This window comes from Sordaria macrospora, chromosome 5 (genome assembly GCF_033870435.1).
Source record: "Sordaria macrospora chromosome 5, complete sequence".
NCBI lineage: Eukaryota > Fungi > Ascomycota > Sordariomycetes > Sordariales > Sordariaceae > Sordaria > Sordaria macrospora.
Genome location: NC_089375.1, coordinates 4,197,130 through 4,217,881, shown reverse-complemented (window position 1 = coordinate 4,217,881; position 20,752 = coordinate 4,197,130). Strand labels below are relative to the sequence as shown.

The 20,752-nt window shown below is 53.9% G+C and overlaps 4 protein-coding genes across 4 annotated transcripts; 2 read left to right on the top strand and 2 right to left on the bottom strand.

The window, feature by feature from the left end:
* Positions 1-392: 392 nt before the first annotated feature.
* SMAC4_08711 (uncharacterized protein) lies at positions 393-7,956 on the bottom strand (the record flags this gene model as incomplete). Its single annotated transcript, XM_003347226.1, has 4 exons — positions 393-1,873; positions 2,030-5,429; positions 5,503-5,892; positions 5,947-7,956. The coding sequence occupies 4 exons, from the start codon at positions 7,954-7,956 to the stop codon at positions 393-395; spliced, it is 7,281 nt and encodes a 2,426-aa protein (XP_003347274.1).
* A 3,933-nt stretch (positions 7,957-11,889) lies between these two features.
* SMAC4_08710 (uncharacterized protein) lies at positions 11,890-13,949 on the top strand (the record flags this gene model as incomplete). The annotated part of the gene is made up of 1 exon (XM_066090844.1): positions 11,890-13,949. The coding sequence occupies one exon, from the start codon at positions 11,890-11,892 to the stop codon at positions 13,402-13,404; it is 1,515 nt and encodes a 504-aa protein (XP_065947324.1). The 3' UTR covers positions 13,405-13,949.
* Positions 13,950-15,920: 1,971 nt separating this feature from the next.
* Positions 15,921-16,379, bottom strand: SMAC4_08708 (uncharacterized protein; the record flags this gene model as incomplete). Its single annotated transcript, XM_003347223.2, has 1 exon — positions 15,921-16,379. One exon carries the CDS (start codon positions 16,377-16,379, stop codon positions 15,921-15,923), a length of 459 nt encoding a protein of 152 aa, XP_003347271.2.
* Positions 16,380-16,497: 118 nt separating this feature from the next.
* Positions 16,498-20,705, top strand: SMAC4_08707 (uncharacterized protein; the record flags this gene model as incomplete). Its single annotated transcript, XM_066090843.1, has 3 exons — positions 16,498-17,346; positions 17,411-18,122; positions 18,186-20,705. The coding sequence occupies exons 1-3, from the start codon at positions 17,102-17,104 to the stop codon at positions 20,703-20,705; spliced, it is 3,477 nt and encodes a 1,158-aa protein (XP_065947323.1). The 5' UTR covers positions 16,498-17,101.
* Positions 20,706-20,752: the final 47 nt, after the last annotated feature.

Genomic DNA, 20,752 nt, shown 5'->3' with positions numbered 1-20,752 from the left:
CATCACATTTCATCATCGTTGCCAGTGTTGGACATCTCGAAGATATCCACGCAAACCACTCTACAAAAACTCAAACAAACTCTCCACGGCCTGTTTGATATCAATCATCACTTTCGTCACGAACATTATCTCCCCCTCGCGCAATCACCCCAAATATTAGACCGCTGTTAACGCCGTTTGTCACTCAATTTCAACTCGAGGATTCTGCAAATCTGCTCATAATCTCATGCTCTCAATCTAAAGCACTCTGAATCTCTGAGCACGATGACTGCCAAAATGCTCGCTACCACATTACCTCCAAGTCAACTCAATCGTACTTCGACATAATTGTCATAAAGGCAATACCCTGAAGCTGAAAAACTCCATCCATCGCCCAGCAAGAATACCTGATCTCACCACCATACCTCCTTCACACCGATTACATCGCTTCCTAAAGCATCGCGATAGTCTTTGCTCTTCCTCCCCACTGGCACCTCATGCGCCCTCGGACCGGTTGCACAGCGCGAGTCATACCGAACATAAAACGACTCCGGGTTCCAAACGCCGTAGGTGACGAGGTGGTCGTTAATGACGGCCGCTAGGCGCTCTTCGTAGGGACGGCCGTCCTGCTCGTTCGTGGTGGTGGTGGACATCGAGTCAAAACTGGGGGAGACGGTCTCGGTTTCGGCGTCTGCTTCCGGGTCCGACAGCTGCTGGTGAGAAGTGGGAGGTGTGATGACGTGGACGCTACCGTCCTGTTCAACGCCGGCGTTGTGCTCCTCGGCATCGGCATTGGAATTGTGAGTGTCTTTAACGAAATGGTGAGGGATCCCCATCCTCGTGAAAGCCTCCTCGAGAACACGACGAGCCTCTTCTGCCTTTTGGAATGCCTCTTCATTATGATGGCAGGCCTCAACGAAAGAATATTCCTGACTTGTCCGAAGATGCTCGCCCTCAAGACCGACTTCTACCAGCAAACGATGGCCTTCCTCAGCGGTGCGCGTTGACGAGTCGTGGTAGTTCCATGCTTCTTGAAGAAGACGGTATCCTTCCTGGGCTTGAAGGAGGGCTTCATCAAAGTGGTGGCGGGCGGAGATCAGACATGGAGCATCTTGAGTGGGTTCCAAGTCTTCTGAAACGCCTTGCGAGAGCGAGATGAGAAGGTCCGCCTCTCCTAGTTGGCGGAAAGCTTCGGAGTTGTGGTACTGAGCGCGGAGAAGCGTGTCATGAGCCTGTTGAGACAGAAGGAGGGATTCGTCAATCTGGTGCCAGGCTTCTTGCATGAGGATTTGTTGCTCGTGGAAGGGAGTGGCTTTTTGCTCGCAAAAGGTCAGGGTGTTGTCGACCTGCTGGATACCCAATATTGCTCGAAGCCTTTCCTCCCCTTCGGCTTTGACTCGAGAAGCTGCAGCTTCGGCCTCTCGCTTGGTCTCTGCTTCCGCCTTACGTTGAGCCTTCTTCCGGCGCTTGACTTCTTCAGCAGCTTTCTTCCTTGCCTCTTCCCGCTCAGCCCTCTCGATGGCCTCTTGTGCCTCTTTCTTCAGCTGTTCAGCCGCCATTCTCTGCTGCTCACTTTCCTTCTTCTGCTGCTCAGCTTCTCTCTTCAACCGTTCAGCCTCCTCCTTCTCCCGGCTGACCCTAGCCTCCGCCTCACGTCGAATCCTGGCCTCCTCCATCGCCCGCCGAATAGCCTCCTCTTCTGCCTTGCGGGCCACCTGAGCTTCTCTCTTCAAGTTCTCAGCATGCTCCCTAGCACGACGTTCCTGCTCCTCCTTGGCCAGACGAGCAGCTTCGAGGTCAGCCTGGCGACGACGCTCAACCTCCTCAATAGCCTTCTTCTTTTCCTCGGCCGCGCGTTTCTTAGCTTCTGCGGCTTTGCGCTGCCTGACCTCCTCTGCCCGGCGCTTCGATTCCTATTCTGCTTGCTGCCGTTTGAGGAGGTCGGCTTTTCGCTTTGCTTCTGCTGCGGCTTTGGCCTCCGCTTCGGCTTTGAATTTAGCTTGTTCGGCTTTGAGGCGAGCTTTGCGTTCAGTCTTCAGTCTGGCTTCACGTTCGGCTCTGAGTCTGGCTTCCGCTTCGGCCTTGAGCTTGGCTTCGGCGGCCGCTTTCTCTTCGGCCTTGAGCTTGGCTTCGGCGGCCGCTTTCTCTTCGGCCTGATGTTTGAGCTTAGCTTGATGTTCAAGTTCGGCTTGGCGTTCAACTTCGGCCTGAAAAGCGGCCGCGGCTTGAAGAGCGGCCTCATCAGCCTTCCGTTTTTCGTCGTCGGCTTTTCGTTTCATCTCGGCAAGGCGTTCTAGTTCAGTCTGTCGCTTGAGCTCGGCTTGCCGTTGCTGTTCTTCGACCGTCCGTTTGGCTTCAGCCTGTTTCTTGTCATCAGCAAGACGTTTTGCCTCAGTCAGGCGAGCGGCCTCGGCTTTTCGCTTCTCCTCAGCCAGTCGCTTGGCTTCAGCTTGACGTTTCTTCTCCTCAGCTTTGCGATTGGCTTCCTCCTCTTTCTTGAGTCTGGCTTCCTCTTCCGCTTTGAGCCGAGCTTCCTCCGCCTTCTTCTTCGCCTCTTCAGCCTTGCGCTTTGCTTCCGCCTCACGCTTTGCTTCCGCCTCACGCTTTACTTCTGCCTCACGCTTAGCTTCGGCAACCTTCCGCTTCTGTTCAGCTTTCCGGTCCTCTTCAGCTTTGCGCTTGGCTTCCACCTCAACCAACCGTTTAACTTCCAGCTCAGTCTTTTGCTTGGCTTCAAGTTCTGCCTTCTGCTTAACCTTCAAGGCTATCCGTCTTGCCTCTTCCTGTTGGGCTGCCTCCTTGAGCTTCCTCTGCTCCTCCTTGGCATGCCACTCCTTCTCCGCTTGCAGCCTGGCCTCCTCCTCAATCTGCCTTCTCAGTTCCTCGGTAATTCGCTCCTCCGTTTTCCTCCTCTCATCCTCCTGCCTCTTCTTCTCCTCTCCCCTCTTCCTCGCTTCTTCCTCCTCTCGCTTCTTCGCCTCTTCCTCTTTGACCCTTTGAAGACGGGCCTCCTCTTCCTTGACCCGTTGCAACCGAGCAGCCTCATCCTTCTGCTGTTGCTCCAACCGTCGAGCTTTCTCTTCGTCGAGCTTCCTTTGGGCTTCGGCTACTTTGCGGTCGATCTTGGCTTGATGCTGGGCTTCGGCTTGGCGACGGCGTTCTTCGCGCGCGGCGGCTTCTTCGCGGACGCGGGCCTCTTCTTGCTGGCGTTCGAGACGCTTGCGGAGCTTGCGGCGCTCTTTCTTGGCTTTGGAAGCTTCTTTGGATTTATCGAGGGGAGGCGGATTGAGGGCGGAGGTGTCGGCATGATTGGATGTTTCTTGGGTAGGGAAGGGGGGATCTGTGGGGGCGACAGTGGGAGTGGCATCGGTCGCATGACTAGGAGCAGCTTCGGGAGCAGCTTCGGGACCGGTGGATGACTCTGCAGCAGGCTGTGAGACATCTTCTGAGGCAACGTTGTCGGGTTGCTTGGACTGAAGAACCGGAGTGGGATCTTGCTCCGGCGTGGTCTGACTTGAAAGTACCGGTTCTGGATATTGAACATCCTGAGGTTGAGGCTTCACTGCTTCTCCAGGTGCTTCCTGCTCCTTGACGGATGAGCGTTCGGCGCTACTTTGTCCAAGCTGATTGTCAAGAGCATCTTGAAGTGCGTCTTCAGGCAATGCCTCTTGACTTTCAGTACCCTGTTGTACATCAAGTTTCCAGCCAATCTCAAAGCCACCCTTGTCGCGATTTTCAACAACACCGATATTGTTTACGAGGGCCATGTTGAAGTCCTCCTCGGAAATGTCGGCTGGGAGCTCAAACATGCCAAAAAGCTTACTGCTTTCGCCTGCCTCTATGAGTCTGAGATGCTGGAGATATTGAAGCTTGGCCCAACTGCGAAAGGCAGCCTCCTCCTTTATGGGCAGACCGTACTGGCCGATGGACTCGGCTTCGTGAGCACCGGCACCCGGCTTCGGTCTAGCCTTCGCCATGATTTTGTCGAGGATATTCTTGACCTTCTCACGGCTGAATACGCCAGATTTCAGGTGTTCAAAGATCTGGGCTTTCGATTCAGCAACCACTTCGGCTCTGGTGGCCTTCTTCTTCTTTGATGCCTTTTGCTGCTCCTTCTTCTTCTTGTTAATTCGACGCTGCCTCTCTTTCTGAGCCTCGGTCCTTGTGTCAGGCTTCGCGGCCTTCTCCCCCTCGACATTTGTTGCCTCAGTCTTTTGCCGTTTCTTAGGGTTCAACCGCGAAAGATCCTTCTCGAAGTTCCTGTCCACCTTGTCCAACACATTCTCAGACCGACGGAGACTTGCCAATTTGCCTTCTGTCAAGAGACTCTGGCCATCCTTTGCCAGGCTACTGAACCCGGGCCTAGGCGGCTCCGGCAATGGTCTCGGTCTAGGGAACGGATGCAGCCCATGCGTCCTCCTTGGAGAAGAGTTACCCGATGAACTGGGCGTCGCATCGTCATAGGTACAAAAGCTCTCATTATGGGCATCACCCAACCCTTGACAACTAGGACAAACGTGCGGCGCGATGCCATCCACAACATCCGCGGTTCTGGGCGGTTCCGGATGATCCTCGAACCAGCCCTCCACCCGTCCGCTCAAGGCTGTGACCTCTTCCCACAAATCCTCTCTCCTGAGCTTTATCTCGGAGAGACGTCTGTTTCTTAGTGGCAATACCACCTCCTCACATTGATCCCAGTCTTTGGCCCAGTACTCCGGACAGCCTATCCACTTCATCCACTCGAAGTTGAGCGTATTCAGCGCCGCCAGCGTCACCCTGACATTGAGTAAAGGGTGATTGGCCCTGACCGCAATGCAGTAATCCGTGCTCTTGCCTTGGCCATAGCCGAAGTGTTTGCCTGGGTTGACATTCAGTTGTGGTCGGTTCCCTCTCCGACCAGTGAACTGCGTCGAAGACGAATCGTACCTCGGCGCGTGTTTAAACGACCGCAGGGGCTCAGGCTTGGTGAAATATACGTTTTCGTTCCAGCCCAGTTGACATCCCATGTCCCGGATCGCATCCAAGAACCCGTGCTCATTGGGAGTGATACCACCTCGCAGCCGCTCGACGTGGCAGTGGATCGCCATGAATGATAACATCCTGCCGTTCTTGGTCACCTTCTCCAGCCAGGTCTTGCACTCCCGCACAGTCTTGAAGTCGGGAACCTTGATGCCGTGGATACCTTGCAGGGCTAAGCACTCGCGGATGAAGTTGGTGAAGGCTTTGAGTTGTTTACAAGGCTTGTTGAAGCCTGGAGGCGCGAACCGCTCACAGTTAAGAAGGGCGTCGAATTCGCCGGCGAGGCCGTCTTTGCCGACCTGAGCGAGTTCCAGGATCAAAGGTGTGGGCCCAAAGATGTAGGGGGGCCATTGCGGGAGGGATTCGTGCCAGTAGTGACGGATGCGGCGGTAGTAGATGTTGGCGTTGGGCTCGATGAGGGACCATTCAACCTGTTTTGGGAGGGTGGTTAGTTATGGTCAACAAGAAGAGGGAAGGAGACGAAAAGGGGGTTGAAGAACTTACACCATCAAACCCATCAAACCACAGCGGCATAACCGGCGAAGTATCCGTCGTTGTCGAAATCCGAGTATACGTCGGCATGCGCTCCGGCACGGGCAAGTCAGGAAAACCATGGAGATCCTTATCCTGCTCTAACTTCCAGGGAACTACCGCTGGGGTGTATGACGCCGCGGTATATGGGGTCGAGCCATGCAGCAGTGACTCACGCGGGCCCGGCAGCGAAGATTTTTGTGCTGCGTATGGAGGGGATGAGCGTCGGGAGACATGGAGGGTAGGAGAAGAAGGACCGCGTAGAGGGCAGTAAGCGGGGGGAGAGTCTTCTTCGGGTGATAGCGGTCTGGGCTTGTGGACGTAGACCCGGGAAGAATGAGGCGGAGGGGTGGATGGCTGTATCTGAGTACCGTGCCTCGGGCAAGGGGCGGCTTTGGGTCGTGGTTTGGGGGCTACCATTTGCTCATTAGCCGTGAAAGTTCCCATGTCCGCATATTCTGCGATAGGCATTCCCAGAGTAACAACACGAGCTGCTGCCGCAGGGGTATACGGCGAAACTGGCGACCGCGGGGACTGCATATGGTCCTGCTCCGACTGCTCCTGAAGCTGCTGTTGAACCTCATCATCGGTAGAGGTATCGACAACTTGTCGCGACAGGTACCTCATAGAACGATTGACGTGGTTGTCGTTGTCCGGTTCTTCAGGCTCAGGGACGGCCTTTCCCTTGCCCTTTTCCTCCCTGGTCGGCCTCCGGTCATTGGTACCGTGGTCATCGACGAATAACTGCGAGCCGTCACTTTCGTCATCTTCAACCTCAAACTCGACCTCTCCAACTTGGCAATCTTCACCCTCGTCATATTGGGCTCCCACGCCCTCAAGATCCTCCTCATAATCAGGAAGTCCCTGGCCATCGTCAACGTCGACTCCCAGAGGAACCTCAAACGGATCGTCCTCAGGCAGCGGGACATCAGCCGGGTCGATTTGCACATTGAGCGAAGCTTTGGACAATGAGCTCAAAGTTGGCGTTAGCTTGGCCAGCGAACTCTTGTCGGGAATAGGGGCGGGAGAAGGGAGCAGGTCACTCCAGTCGATCTCGTCGAAAGCAGTGACGACTACGTCAGGGAGGTGGTCTTGTGACGACAGCTTGCCTTGGGCCTTGAGGTTCTCTGCGATGAACTTGTGAACGAGGCTGCTGCATGTGGGGGTGTGGGTGTCTTGTTCTGAAGAAGAGAGATCGGCAGAGTACTCGGAGACGGTTAGCGAGGGCGGGAAAGGAAGTTCGGATAGAGTCGGACCAACCAGGAAGGTATACTGGTGCGCAGCTTTCGGATTGTGGTCGATGTTGTTGTTGCTGTTGCTGTTGTCCTCCTGTTGGATGGCCTCAACTTGGATGTCGGCTGCAGCTCTACGGGCAAACGACGGCAGCATTGAGATGAGGGTGTGCTTCTCCTCTATAACCACCATCGACTGCTTCTCCTCTTCATCCTCCTCTTCCTCATCCTCCAACTCCTGTTCATCCAACTCCTCATCCTCCTCTTCGTCGTCCTCCTCCAATTGCGACCCTTCACCCTCATCATCAGAAGCCGGCAACGGAACAAGCGCAGCATTAACCAACGCCACTTTCGCCTGCGTGTCCTCTATCTCCTCGGCCATGACAATCGCAGCAACAGCCAGCGTATCCAGAAAAAAAGAGGAAATAACGTCATCAACTTTTTGCTGGTTCTGTGGGACTGTTGAGGAGGAAGTGCCCTCGTTGGCGGCATTTTCGGCGGCTTGGAGATCGGTCATTCTCTGGCTGATTTTGGCGAGGATGTCGGGGATTGTAGCGAGGGAGGAGAGAGGGTTGAGCTCGGGCTGGGGCTCAGAAGGGTGTGAGGGGTGTGAAGGATGTGAAGGGGGGTTTTGTGAGGACATGGTTTGGTTGTGGTCGTGGTCGGGTGGAGGGGTGAGGTTGCGCTCTTCACTGTTGGACATGGACATGAAGTCGCGCTTGGTGAAGTTGGTGCTGTAGTTGTTGCCATCGCCTATGGTTTTGGGATTGCCCATGTCGTGGGCGTCGTCGCTGTCGTTGCCGATCTCGACAAGTTGATCGTCCTCACGGGTTGAAGGTGCCTCTAGGGGAGTTGTGCTGCGCTCTTCACTCAAAGGTGGCCAATATACCTGCGTCCACCTGCATGGGGTGGGGACGCCGCCGCCTAGGACGTTAATTATCTCCTGAATCTTGGCGTTGTCGCCGATCTTAACAAGCTTACTACGAAGATCCTCCTCAGCTACAGTAGTCCAGTGTGGAGAGTCGGTAGGCGGGATGTCGGTTGGTATATCCTCAGCTGCAATAGCCCAGTGTGGAGAGTCGATAGCAGGCGGAATGAGCCAAGACGAGTTAGGAAGCGGGATGTCGGTTGCTGCAAACTCGCCGGGGGGTGTAGGCGGGGGTGTCGGCTCTTTTGACGGTTTGGAGAGCGACATGTTGTTTTGTGTTTACTTTGTGCAGCTTTTGCTTCTCGTCTGGTGTCGAGAGTTTGGGCTGGTTCTGGTTGTGGTGAGTAGAGATAAAGGTGAGTAGGTAAGTGGATGCAACGCGATGGGGTTGCGATGGTGATGAGCGATTGTAATTGTTTGGTTTGAAGGTCGTGTTTTGTTGAAAGAGAAGGTTTGGGATTGAGGAGTGAAATGGGAGAGCTGATCAAAAGGTCGAAATGGAAGTTGGTGAAGGTGAAGCGAGTGGACGTGAAGGGTCATTGACAATGAGGCACTGAATAGGAGGGTGTTGCGCGCCAGAACCACGGCTGGCAAAGCTGGCAGCTGTCGCTTGGGCAACTTGACAGTTGACGACGACGTGTTATTGGACGAAGACGCTCAGGTTTGCCTTTATGGCAGTGTAAGAAGCTCGGAGAAAGGTCAGGCAGTCACCTGCGATGCCAGGGTGAGAGATGGGATGGAAGTGGAAGAAGGGAATGCATGCGCCATGCGGAGGAGGGAAGGTTTCCGATCCGACGCCTCAGGCAATGAGGCCACCTACCTATCGATGCACTCCGATACCTAGGTAGGAGGCTGCAATGCCTCCTTGGCCCAACATCAAGCTTCTATTGCCAAAAAAAAAAAAAAGGTTGTGGTTCCGTGTCGTTGTTATGTACTTCGTTGTTCGTTAACCGGTCGCGTCTAAGGGACAATGATGGTGGATTGAATGCACTCCCGGTTCTTCAGATTTCACAGAGAGAAAGGCATATACGTCATGGGCTATCTAGAGTCCCGTAGCAGGGTCTACAACTCTCTTGACTCAGTACAACTCCGGTTATTTCTTCGGAAGCTTGCCATTTTCTCGGGGCAGCACGGCTCCATTTTCGTTTCTCGCGTGAACATTCTGAGAATATACACGCATTCCTTTACATACTCACTACCCCTGATGTCAACTTCCGCCCATTTACTTGCATGACCAGTATTCTTTTCAAGGGGTGCTGCTCTTTGCAGTCCAAATATGATGGTACTGCGGGATGCTAGGGTCTAGACTAGAGGTTGGGTTTAATCGGTCACGGATAGAGGAAGTGAAATGTAAGATATTTATTGAAAGCATTCTTTCATGGCCCCTTATCAATTCCTTCCTAGTTCGCCCAAGCACAGCCTGCGTCGATAATGCGGCAGCGCTGAGTGTCCTCAGTGCATCTGGCATACACCGACGCGCAATTGAGACCCTGCTTGATCACTTGATTACAGGGTCAATGTTCAAACCATCCCCCAACGTTGTGGGGGAAAAAAAGTAAGTATAGGTACATCAAGAAATTGAGCTGAACATCCTCACCCAGGTCTGCATGTTCTACCACGTCTGCAAATGATGGTTCTATATATGAGTGTCCCGATGGTCCAAGTGAAGGCGGCCCGCTTCGGGAGACGGCGAGCGCGGGCCACCAAATCCCGGCAACACAATGGCAACACACCCGGCCAGCACGGCCCCCAGCTTCCGATTCCCGCACCCTCTGCCTCCCGTCCCTACCATAAGGACCAGGATCACAAAACAACCCCCGAATATTAACCTTTCCATCACGGTCGTCCAGTAGCCTACGTGGTAAGTAGTGCGCTGGGTCTAGAAAATGCGTTGGTGTTGTCGTAAGGTAGGCAGGGTCACGGGCAATCTCCAACTGGACTGAACCTCTAAGTTCGATCGTGACCTATGAATGTTGTAAACATCAGCCAATTAGCCCCGAATCCACCACTGACAGCGCTACAAGTCCCAGCGGCGATGGTGGTGATAGCGGCATGGGGCGGATCTCGGAATGGGACCCTGCAGGCCTCAAAAGCACAACATCGACGCCAAGGCCTCCAGGGCCTCCCATCCCAGTCCCCATGCCCACTGTAACGCTTCGCTTGCGAGATCCCTGGAGGGCTCCCACGGGCATTCCGGGGCCCTGCACTCTTCTTTTGACTTCATCTCACTTCGTCTTTTGTGACAAAAACAACACGAGATGAGGCCGCTCGAAAGAATCGCCTTATTCTACCCGCTTCCGCCTTAACAATCAGATGTTTTAGGGGTGGAAAGACATCATCATGAGCCGCATCGACAACGGGCTGGTGGAAGCGACGCGAAAGTTGAAGGTTGTGGGACTTGAAGAATCTTATCATGAACGTGACCCCGCATCACGATCACGATCATCATCACCATCATCAACAGGATCACCAACATCAGCACCATCGACGCCAACCTTACAAGGAGATACCAATGACAACAACTTCGAGGACGGCAACGACGCAAAACCACAAGCAGTCTGCCCCTCCTGCCTCAACCTCTCCTACCCGCTCTTCCGCCCCTTCGACTCGCACCCACCAATCCTCAACTCCTACAACCACATCCAGATTTCCCACTCTGGGTCCCGCTCTGATTCCCACTATGGTTCCCACCACCACCTCCCAACCCACGCCCATTCCCATTCCACCCTCCCACCTCGCTACCTTTTGATCGAGTATCACGACCTCCTGCGTACATCCGGTCATGATCCCAACAGCAACAGCAATTCACCAGCATGTCCCTACTGCCCCCTCTTGCACAAAGCCATCAACCTTTTCTGGGACGACGACCCATCAAGTTACTACATTTCCAAGGCGCCGGTGGCGGATGCGAGGAGTTTCAGGAGGATTTTGTGTTTGACCCAGCAACCTGCTGCACCACCTTCTAAATTGGGGGAGCAGGATGGGGTTGTTAGGGAAGGGGAAGGAGAAATAGGAGGAAAAGGGGGAAGGCTCTGCCTCTTCAGAGCGCTTTTATACGACGATTACCCGGATGCGACCTTTCCACATGCGTTGACGGTTAGGGATTCGACGAGTAGGGTTGAGTTTTATCATTATCCTTGGGATTTGGTTGACCTGCAGAGAAGCGCAGAGGAGGGGGCAAAAGAGCAAGGAAAGGGGGAGAGAGGGGGAGGTGAAGGGTTGGGAAAGGGCGGAGACCAAGCATTGGAGAATGAGGGAGTCAAAGGGACGGATGAGATGGGAGAGGGCAGGGTGACTGGAGAGGGCAGGGTGACTGGAGAGGGCAGGGTGACTGGAGAGGGCAGGGTGACTGGAGAGGGCAGGGTGACTGGAGAGGGCAGGGTGACTGGAGAGGGCAGGGTGACTGAAGAGCCCGAAGAGGTTAGAGAGCCAGGAGAAACATTGGAGGGCAGAGAAGACAAGGAAAGCACGGATGCGGTCGATGAAGAGGAAAGGAGGAAAGTAAACGACCGAATGGAGCGCGAAGAGGAGAGGAACGAAGGAGTCCAACACAACAATCCCCTCCCGCTTCCACACCCAGCAATCAACTTCGCCAACCACGTCCCTTACGCCATCACCCTGGACCGGGTCGTCCGTCTCGCAACCCGTTGGCTTTCCCAATGCGACTCTTCACACCCCAAATGTGCTCCCGAACCTCACACCCTCCCGCGCCGCCTCCTCGACCTCCGCGGCGGCGTCAGATTAATCGACACCACCACCTCTCCCTTTTTCTCCCCATCTTCCCCTTCTTCCTCTTATACTCCCCCAGAATACACAACCCTCTCCCACTGCTGGGGCCCCCCCTCCCCCACGCACCCCCTCCTCACCACCACCGTTTCCACCCTCCCCATCCACACCTCCCCATCGGGAATCCCCTGGCCGACCCTCCCCCTTTTGTTTCAGGACGTAGTCCTCCTCGTCCGCTCCCTCGGCTACCAATACCTCTGGATCGATTCACTCTGCATCCTGCAAGATTCCGAAGAAGACTGGTTGCGCGAAAGCGCAAATATGTCGTCGATATATGCGCACGCTGCGCTGAATATCGCGGCTACAGCGCAGCGGGATGCGAGTGTTAGTTTATTTCGGAGGAGGTTTCATGGGCAGGGGTTTCGGGATTTGAAGATGAGTGTGACGGGGAATAACAGGAGTTTGAGGGCGGGGATGGATACTGTTGAGGTTGGGAGTTTGCCTCTCTCCCTACCTCTGGAAGAAGGAGAGGGGGTGGGGAAAAGGGAGAGTAAGGGGGAGGGGAAAGGGGTAGGGGAAGGGGACAGGAAAAGGAGAGGGGCAGAAGGAAGGGTACAGCACCAGCAACAAATACAGCTACCAGTCTACGCCCGAATAGGCCACGAACGAAGCCACGAAACCCTCTTCGGAGAAGTCGAATACTTCCGCACGCTCAAGGAACCCATCCTCAGCAGAGCATGGGTCTTCCAAGAACGCCTACTAAGCAGACGAACCCTCCATTTCGGCAGCAGTGAAGTCCTATGGGAGTGCAGAAGCGGATGTTTCTGCGAATGCGGCGGGATCGAGAGGGGACACGTGTTGAGTGTGCGGAACTTGAACAACAACGCTGCTGCTTGTTGGAGAGCGCCTGGCACGGGGGGCAGTAGGGGTGCAGATATTGAGGGTTCGGGCCTGTTGAGTCCCCCGTTGCCACTATCGCGGTCATCAACTTTCGACACGGACTCGCCATCGTCTCTAACCTGTGGAACGATACCGAAGAAGGTATTATTCGCTAACCTCACTTCTCCTGGCCCGCCGGAGACGGAGACGACAAAAGACAGCCGTCTCCTCCACGACTTCTTCCTCCGCTGCGTAGAAGAGTACTCCTTCCTGTCCCTAACCAAAGAACTCGACCGGTCCTTTGCTTTAGCCGGCATCGCTAAGCGAATCCATTCTCTCCTCGGCCCTTCGGATCGATATCTCGCCGGTCTCTGGCTGCACGACTTACCAAGGGCGCTGCTGTGGCAACCCTACCGACACAAAAAGGTGCTTCGGGCGGGTGACAAAATCCCTACTTGGAGCTGGATGTCGCGCTCGTGTTATCCGGTGGAAAACACGGCGGCGTATCATGGGAAGGCAAGAGGGCACTGGCCGACGGCGAGTAAATGTAGTGTGCGGTACAAACACATTACGCGCTCGGGGTACGAGTTTGAGGTTGATGAGCGGCTGGAGGTTAATCCCGACCCGACAAAGACATGGTGTGAATATGAAGGCGGAAACGAGTTCGGCAAGTTAAAAGGTGGACAGGTCACACTGAGGGCAGCATACCGATGGGGAGTGGTATGGACGACTGGGACCAAAAAGAGCAGTCATGAGTGGACGGGGAGGAATAACTTGGTGGTAGCCATTCAGTATGATAATGGCAATGGGAAGGATGATGGTGATGGAGGGGAGGGCGTTTTGGTGCCCATGTTGCCGGACTGTCCTAGACATGATGACCCGGGGAGTGTGGCGCTTATGGAAAGGGTGTTGGTGGTGTTGTTTGGTGGAAGGAAGAAGAAGACGCTGGATGAGGAAACGGGAGAAGATGCGGATGGGCCGCAGTTCTTTTTGGCGTTGAAAGAGGTGGAAGGACGGGAAGGTATGTTTCAGCGGATTGGGTTTTTGGAGTCGGAGTGGAGGATTGATTTGTTTAAGAATGCCGAGGTGCGGACCATTACCTTGATTTGACGGAGATGAATGGCGGCGAGATGCCCGGACAGGAACCGGCGTCTGGTGGGGCCGGTGCGGCCAATGTGGGACCAGCAACCCGAAGGGCGGGACCGGGAATCCGGGCGGTGCACGCCGGACAGCAAACAGCGACGACCCAATATAAAACTCGATGGACCCTTCCCAATGGAGGCCTGTCCTCATCTCAAGGAAATGTCCAGGCGATAGGCGTTACCACTGTGACAGGCCAATGTCCTACCAACTTTTAACTTGGAGAAGCTCTTAACTCCGATGGCGAACATGCACAGATGTCACCTCCGATACCCTGATCAACAGCAGTTTGACTGCCAAGACAGCTACAGCAGAAACAGCGAGGGGTCCTTTGTTCAATGTTGCATCAACAGAAACGACATACGGCCAATTGAGACTGAGCATGAGATGACATATGGCGTCACTGTGTCTCGGGGATCTCACTGGAGATAAGCCCACCCGGAGCGGCCGCTCGAGGGGTCCGTTGTTTAAATGCTGCTTATCGCCGAAATGACTTGGCGATAGGTTACCTAGAGAGTGCGAGGATGAGCCCAATGTCAACGCACAAAATTGGGCAAAGAAACGATATATAAAGGGAGGGAGGGATGTTGTGGAATATTTGTTTCGAGAGCCCTTTTTTTTGTCGCTCAAAATCTCTCCATTAAGAGACCCTTTGACAACGCACTCACCTTTGAAAGAATTGAACTTCAATTCACAACATCAACCATCACGCTTTCACTGCCCATTATCAAGATGGCCAGCAACGCCACCACGGAACCCGACTCATCACTAGTCTGGCTCATAACCGGCTGCTCCTCCGGCTTCGGCATCGAATTCGTCCGCCAGATCCTCGCCCGCGGCGACCGCGTCATCGCTACAGCCCGCAACCCCTCCAAGGTCGCAAATCACCCAAATCTCCCTCAGGCCGATGATCGTTTATGGCTACTCGCACTTGATGTGACCGCGAGTCAAGAGTCCTTGAATGAGACCATCGCAATTGCTATCAAGATATACGGGAAGATCGACGTCTTGGTGAATAACGCTGGCTATGTGGCGTTGGGCGGTTGGGAGGACTTGGGATATGAGGGGTTCGTCAAGCAGTTCGAGACCAACGTGTTCGGCCTGATGAAGGTCACCAACGCGGTACTTCCGCATATGCGAGAGCGTAGGACGGGAACGCTGGTGTTTATCAGTTCGCTTTCGGGGTGGAAGGGGGATGGGTTCTGTGGAGCGTATGGGGCGAGTAAATTTGCTGTTGAGGGTTTGTTTTTCCCTTCTTACCAAAGTTCTTCCATTGGCACTTGTCGTGTCTGTCATATAAAAAAAAACCAACTGCTGACACTGTTGATATACGACAGGAATGGTCGAAGCCCTCCAGGAAGAAGTCGCACCACTCGGCATCCGCACATTGCTCATCGAGCCCGGAATGTTCCGCACCAACTTGCTGTCGCCCGGCAACGTGCTCGGCAACGTTTCCCAGATTGACGATTACAAGAAAGGGTCAGAAGCGATACTGGGTACCTTTGCCAACGCGGACTTGAAGCAGAGAGGTGACCCGGTAGAGGGTGTCAGGATTATCTTGGATGTTGTCCGCAATGAGGGGGTTGCTTCTGCTGAACAGCAGGCTGAGCGGAACGGGCCTCTGAAGTTGAGGTTGCCGTTGGGACCGGATGCTTATGAGACTCTGAAGAAGAAGTGCGATGAGACGTTGGAACTGTTGAGTGGGTGGGAGAGTGTGGTTAAGAGTACGGATGTTCGTGAGTGAGTGAGTGAGGGGAGTGGCTAGATGCTTCCCAGAGTCGGATTGCCCGTCTTGTTGAACAATCCAGACGCTGCGATAAACTTTACTCAAAGTCATTTTCATTCGATGCCCGTCCTGGTTCGACCTCGGATTTCACCCTCTGGACGCCTCAGTTTCGATGGCCAGCTGAAAACAGCTGAAGCGCCACAAATGCGGCACACTGGGTGTTGCCTGACTGAGGATCGCTGTACGTCGGATTTAGGGTTAGCAGCCTGGGAAGACAGCCAGCCACTTACATGCTGTAAAGCTGGTCTGGAGTCCGAGAGGTGAGATTTTGGCTTTGGGTGCCGACAGCCCCCCGCTGAGTGAGACCGATGACGCCAAGAGGTCAGATTGCCGTTACCTGGTGTTTCCATTCGTCTGGGATGCGTGGCTGAGGCGTTTAGGTAGCAGATTGTTTGTTAGATATCGTGTGCAGTGTAGGGCTGAGGAGATGTCAGTCAACTTGGTTTCTGGTTCATGGACGTCAGTCGAAAACTGGTATAATTCGTGTGTACTTCCCAATGCCGATTCCCTCCTTGCTTCCCATCTCCATCTTTTTTCCACATTGCTGTAACACAAACACTTCCCATCATGATTCCCATCCGTCCCGTCATGGTAATGCCATATACTACTCCCATGCAGAGATCTTCTTACCAGAAGATGGGACCCCTCCAGACAACTGTCTCATTTCGACTGGACCGGCTCTTAGCATTGGGTTTGCTCCTCATTTGTCTGGTCGCCGTCTCATTCGGCGCTTTGAGAACCGCCCAAGAATCTCGAGATGGACCGGAGCGCTCATGGCAATCATTGTGGGAGACCGTGTTGCAGCACTTCGACACTCACTCCTTGGGCATTTTGGCGACATGGGGAGCGATAATTGGTGGTTTCCTCTTCGTTGCGTAAGTCCCTTGTCCAGAATGGAAATGTTCAATTTCCCGTAGCTGACGACATTCAGGAACTGGGTGGAAAGGGCAATCGTTGGGCTGGTGCTGGGTCGAATGGTGTCATCGGGACGGGAAGGTTGTGGCCGGGCGGGTGGTTGCGCTGACCTGGCTTTCCGATGATGTGCGGCAGCGAGAGACGAGTTCTGGATGTAAGAGTCGGGGGAGGGACCGAGGTGATATAGACGGATTTCGCGAATCAGGATGACGGGATTGCCTGGTTGTTGGTTTTCTAGAGGCATTGTGTGGTAGCACAGCGAGGCGCAGTTACCCCTGCAGCTGTTCTTACGCCGCAGCGAATAGCACTAGATATTAGATTCTATAACAGATCTCAGGCATGTTAACTAGCTTTCCTGCTAAGGTCACTATCCGCACTCCCTGGATGCCTGCTTCCACCCACAGTGAGCGTTTGTGGCTGTTTTGTGACAACTCATCCCGTCCCTGGCATGCTCGAAATTCCCACGACGTCCAATTGTCCAATTCCATCTTCACCTCTTTCAACCCTTCAGCTGTCATCAAGAGGCCTCAACAAACAACTCCTCCACTACCATCACCGGATTAGTTCTTGTTCCAATCTTTCATTCAGGCTTCAAAGGCCTCGGTATGCTCTTCCCCACAGCCTACCGTCGTGGCGCATTTCTCTTGGTGCACTCGACCAACTTGGCCGACTTGGGTTGATGGATTTTTCCTCCGCCTTCGTGGATCAACATCTTAACGGAGCCTCATGACGAATCCATGGAAGCAGAACCATTCTACACACTCTGAATCATACACACCTACAACATTTCAACACCACGATTGGCGGCGCAGCTGACACCGGTTATGGGCTTATCGGCTAGCGCGGAAATGGAGATCAGGCAGGAGAAGGGAACCGGGAGAAGGACATGGTGGATGAAGCTTGGGGATTTCCACGGACTACCAAACATCTCTTCTGCCAGAGCAGGCTGTCGGCGGTGCGGGAAAGATGGGTGAGATGAACACCAGACGGCGGCGACGAGGCATACACGGCATTGTCAATGTTGGGTATATCTATGGCTCGATTCCCATGTCTCTTTGTTCGGACAGCATCGACCAGCAGACTTCCCACCAGTCTCCAAAACGCAACATGGATGAGAAGCAAGCAACTGCGCGCCGCCAACCGGCTTACAAAGAACCCGTCTCTGCGACTGGCTTTACGGTTTTGTTTGAGCCCCTGGAGCCTTCCATTGAGTGCGACTTTTCCTCTCGAGCTCACTTTGTTTGTGATCTACTCCTAACTTCTATCTCGTCACAGTGTTGTATTTGTGCACGGATTCACCGGTCACCCCGAGAAAACATGGACGCACAAAAAAGGAGCCATGTCATGGAGTGCGGCCCCATCCGATCCAAGCGAGCCTCCCCCCAAGAGACCAAGGATTGCAACCCTCCTTGGATTTTGCGGCCCTGCAAGACAGAAGCATGCTCCGCTGTACTGGCCTCGCGATCTGCTTCCTGACACCTTGCCGACCGCAAGGATCATGACCTACGGCTACGATACGCGTCTAAGCCATCCCTTCCAGGGCCGGGGCCCTGCGCCCAAGAGCAGTGTCTACAACATGGCCTGGAACTTTCTTTTGCAGTTGGAAGCAGAACGCCACGCGGATCCGTCCAGGCCTCTACTATTCGTTGCCCACAGTCTTGGTGGTATCCTGGTAAAGGAGGCCCTACGCCGCTCGGAACGCTGCAAATCATCTTTGAGGGACGTTTTTACGTCTACCACTGCGCTCATGTTCTTTGGAACCCCCCATGGAGGAGCCGATCCCCGGGGAGCCCTGCATAAACTTATTGAGCGAGCCATCCGAGGAATGTGCGTTTCTGTCAATGATAGTGTACTTGACACTTTACTAGGCAAATCCGACAGACTTGAGGAGCTACGAAACGAGTTCAATCCTATCGCACAGGAACAGAATTGGCCAGTTCATTCTTTCCAGGAGGAACTTGGTGTCAAGCTTTTATTCAACAGAAAGGTTAGCATGCTATGCCCCTTCATCCTCATCAACGATTCGTCTTTAACTGACGCACTCCAACAGGTTGTTATAGACGCCGCATCCTGCCTTCACATTGACTCTGAAACGAAGCAATACATCACTCGCAACCATATGGACATGTGCCGCTTCAGTGGGTATGACGATGCCGAGTACAAAAAGGTGGTCTATGCCATCCAATGTCTGACAGCCCACTCGTTGGCCAGACGGTCAAATACGCCGGAAACAGTCTCCCTCGGCCTCGCAGACTCACAAGCCACACTGTCCAACTACCCGGCAAAGCACCAGTTCACGAAAGAGGAAACCAATGCCTTGATCGAAAAGCTGAGATTCCCGCATATGGATTCTCGGCAGATGGGTGTGAGGCGTGCCCACATCAAAACTTGCACGTGGTTACTCGATTCCGCTCAGTATCGAGACTGGCTGGACGATAAGAAGCTCGACGAGCATCGTGGATTTCTGTGGATGAAAGGAAAACCAGGAACGGGAAAGTCAACCATCATGAAGTTCGCCTATCACGAGTTCCGCGAATCTCGCCTTGGCAATGAAACAGTTATCCTCTCTTTCTTCTTCCACGCCAGAGGGACCGAACTAGAGAAGTCCACGCAAGGCATGTATCGTGCCTTGTTGGTTCAGCTGCTCGAAAGCATACCCCACCTCGCATCTGTGTTTGCGCTCGTCGGGTTGAGATCATCGCATATCCGCAGTGAAAGTTTCTGGACTTTGGAGTTGTTGGAACAACTCTTTGCAAAGGCCGTCGAATCTCTTGGGACTTTGTCTGTGGTCTGCTTCATTGATGCCCTGGACGAATGCGAAGAAGTTCAGGCGAGGAAGATGGTGCGATCACTGGAGCAAATCGTCGCAACAGCAAACCTCTCCGGGACAAAATTCCGAGTCTTCCTTTCCAGCAGATACTATCCCCAGGTCACGATGGGGGTTGGCTTGGAGCTTCTATTGGACAGGCAAGAAGGTCACCACCGAGACATTGAGGCGTTTGTCGAGAGCGAGCTGCGGATTGGAAGTGGTGCTCATGTCGCAAAAATCAGAAATGATCTGGAGAAAAAGTCACAAGGTGTCTTCATGTGGGTGGTCCTCGTAACCGACATTCTAAGCGCCGAATTCGACAGAGGCCGCGCTCCGCGACAGCTTCAACAGAAACTGATGGACATGCCGTACGACTTGCACCAGCTTTTCCGCGACATCCTCATGCGTGATTCAGGCAATCAAGACGACTTCATACTCTGCATGCAATGTTTGCTTTTTGCACGCGAGCCCTTTGACCCAGAACAGCTTTACTCGACAATGCAGATGGCCCGCAGTGATGATCTCGCTGGGGGGCTTGAGGAAATTTCCTCTGAGACGATCGAAAAGTACATCCGAAACGTCTCAAAAGGCATGGCAGAAGTGACAAGGTCAGAGAGTCCAACTGTGCAGTTCATCCACGAATCAGTCCGCGATTTCCTAATCAAAGGAAACGGCCTGAGAGAGCTCTGGCCTGAACTTACGGAAAACTTCGAAGGAGAAGGCCACGACCGGCTGAAACAGTGTTGTTATCGCGTGCTCATGTTTGACTTGTTAAATAGTCCTTTACGCGAGAAAGTCAGGGACAGTGTTGATGCAGCCAACTCCCTGCGCGACCAAGCCAGAAGACGGTATTCATTGCTCGGTTATGCTGTGCGTAACATTCTTCAGCACACTGAAGCGGCAGAGTCGGGCAACGTGGATCAATCGGTGTTCATGGAGAGCTTTCCACTGCGTCGCTGGACATTCTACCACTACGTCTTCGATGGAGCTCGGGCTAGTCGCTATTCACCCAAGACAAGTTTGCTTTACGTTCTAGCCGAACTGGGCCTGACTACGCTTATCACAAAATACACCAACCCGCAGAAGTGTCTGGTCATGGAAGGTGGAAATTACTTAACCCCGCTGTTTGCGGCTCTGGTGGCTGGATCGAAACACGAAAGTACGGTCAAGGTTTTGTTGGAAGCTCTCCCTACTCACGGTTGTCCGAGTGGTTCCTCGGCATCATGGTATGAGTATTGGAAGTCGCAAGGCAGGCTTGGCTTCCGGGCAGAAGAGGACAACAGATCTCCCCCGGCCTTGCTAATTGCCGCTACGCCCTTGCAGTCCACCGGCAATGACATCCTGTTCGAATACGACCCGCAACTCGGCACAGTCGATGACTTCGTGGAAGGCGGTTCTCGTGGCTTGGTCCGTGCAGTCCATATGGGACGAGCTGATCTCGTGAGACTGTTGATCGAGGGAGGGAGCCATGTCAACATACGGACTCAAAGCGGTGCAACCCCACTCTGTGTGGCCGCCGCCATGGGCCATGCCAACATTGTTTCAATTTTGCTTGAGAATGGAGTTGATACCAAAGCGACGGACAGCCAGGGCTTAACCCCACTGATATCGGCGACTCGAGGCGGTCATGCTACAGTTGTGTCACTGCTTCTTGACTACAAATGCGCCAAGGAGTCGTCAACTCATCGTCCAGCGGCGGAAGGTGGACATGATGACGAAGTTACCCTTCTTCTTGACAGGCTACGAAGTCGATGCAGTTGATTGGAAGGCGTGATAGGCCCTCGCAACTGTCTTACAGGGCACCTGTT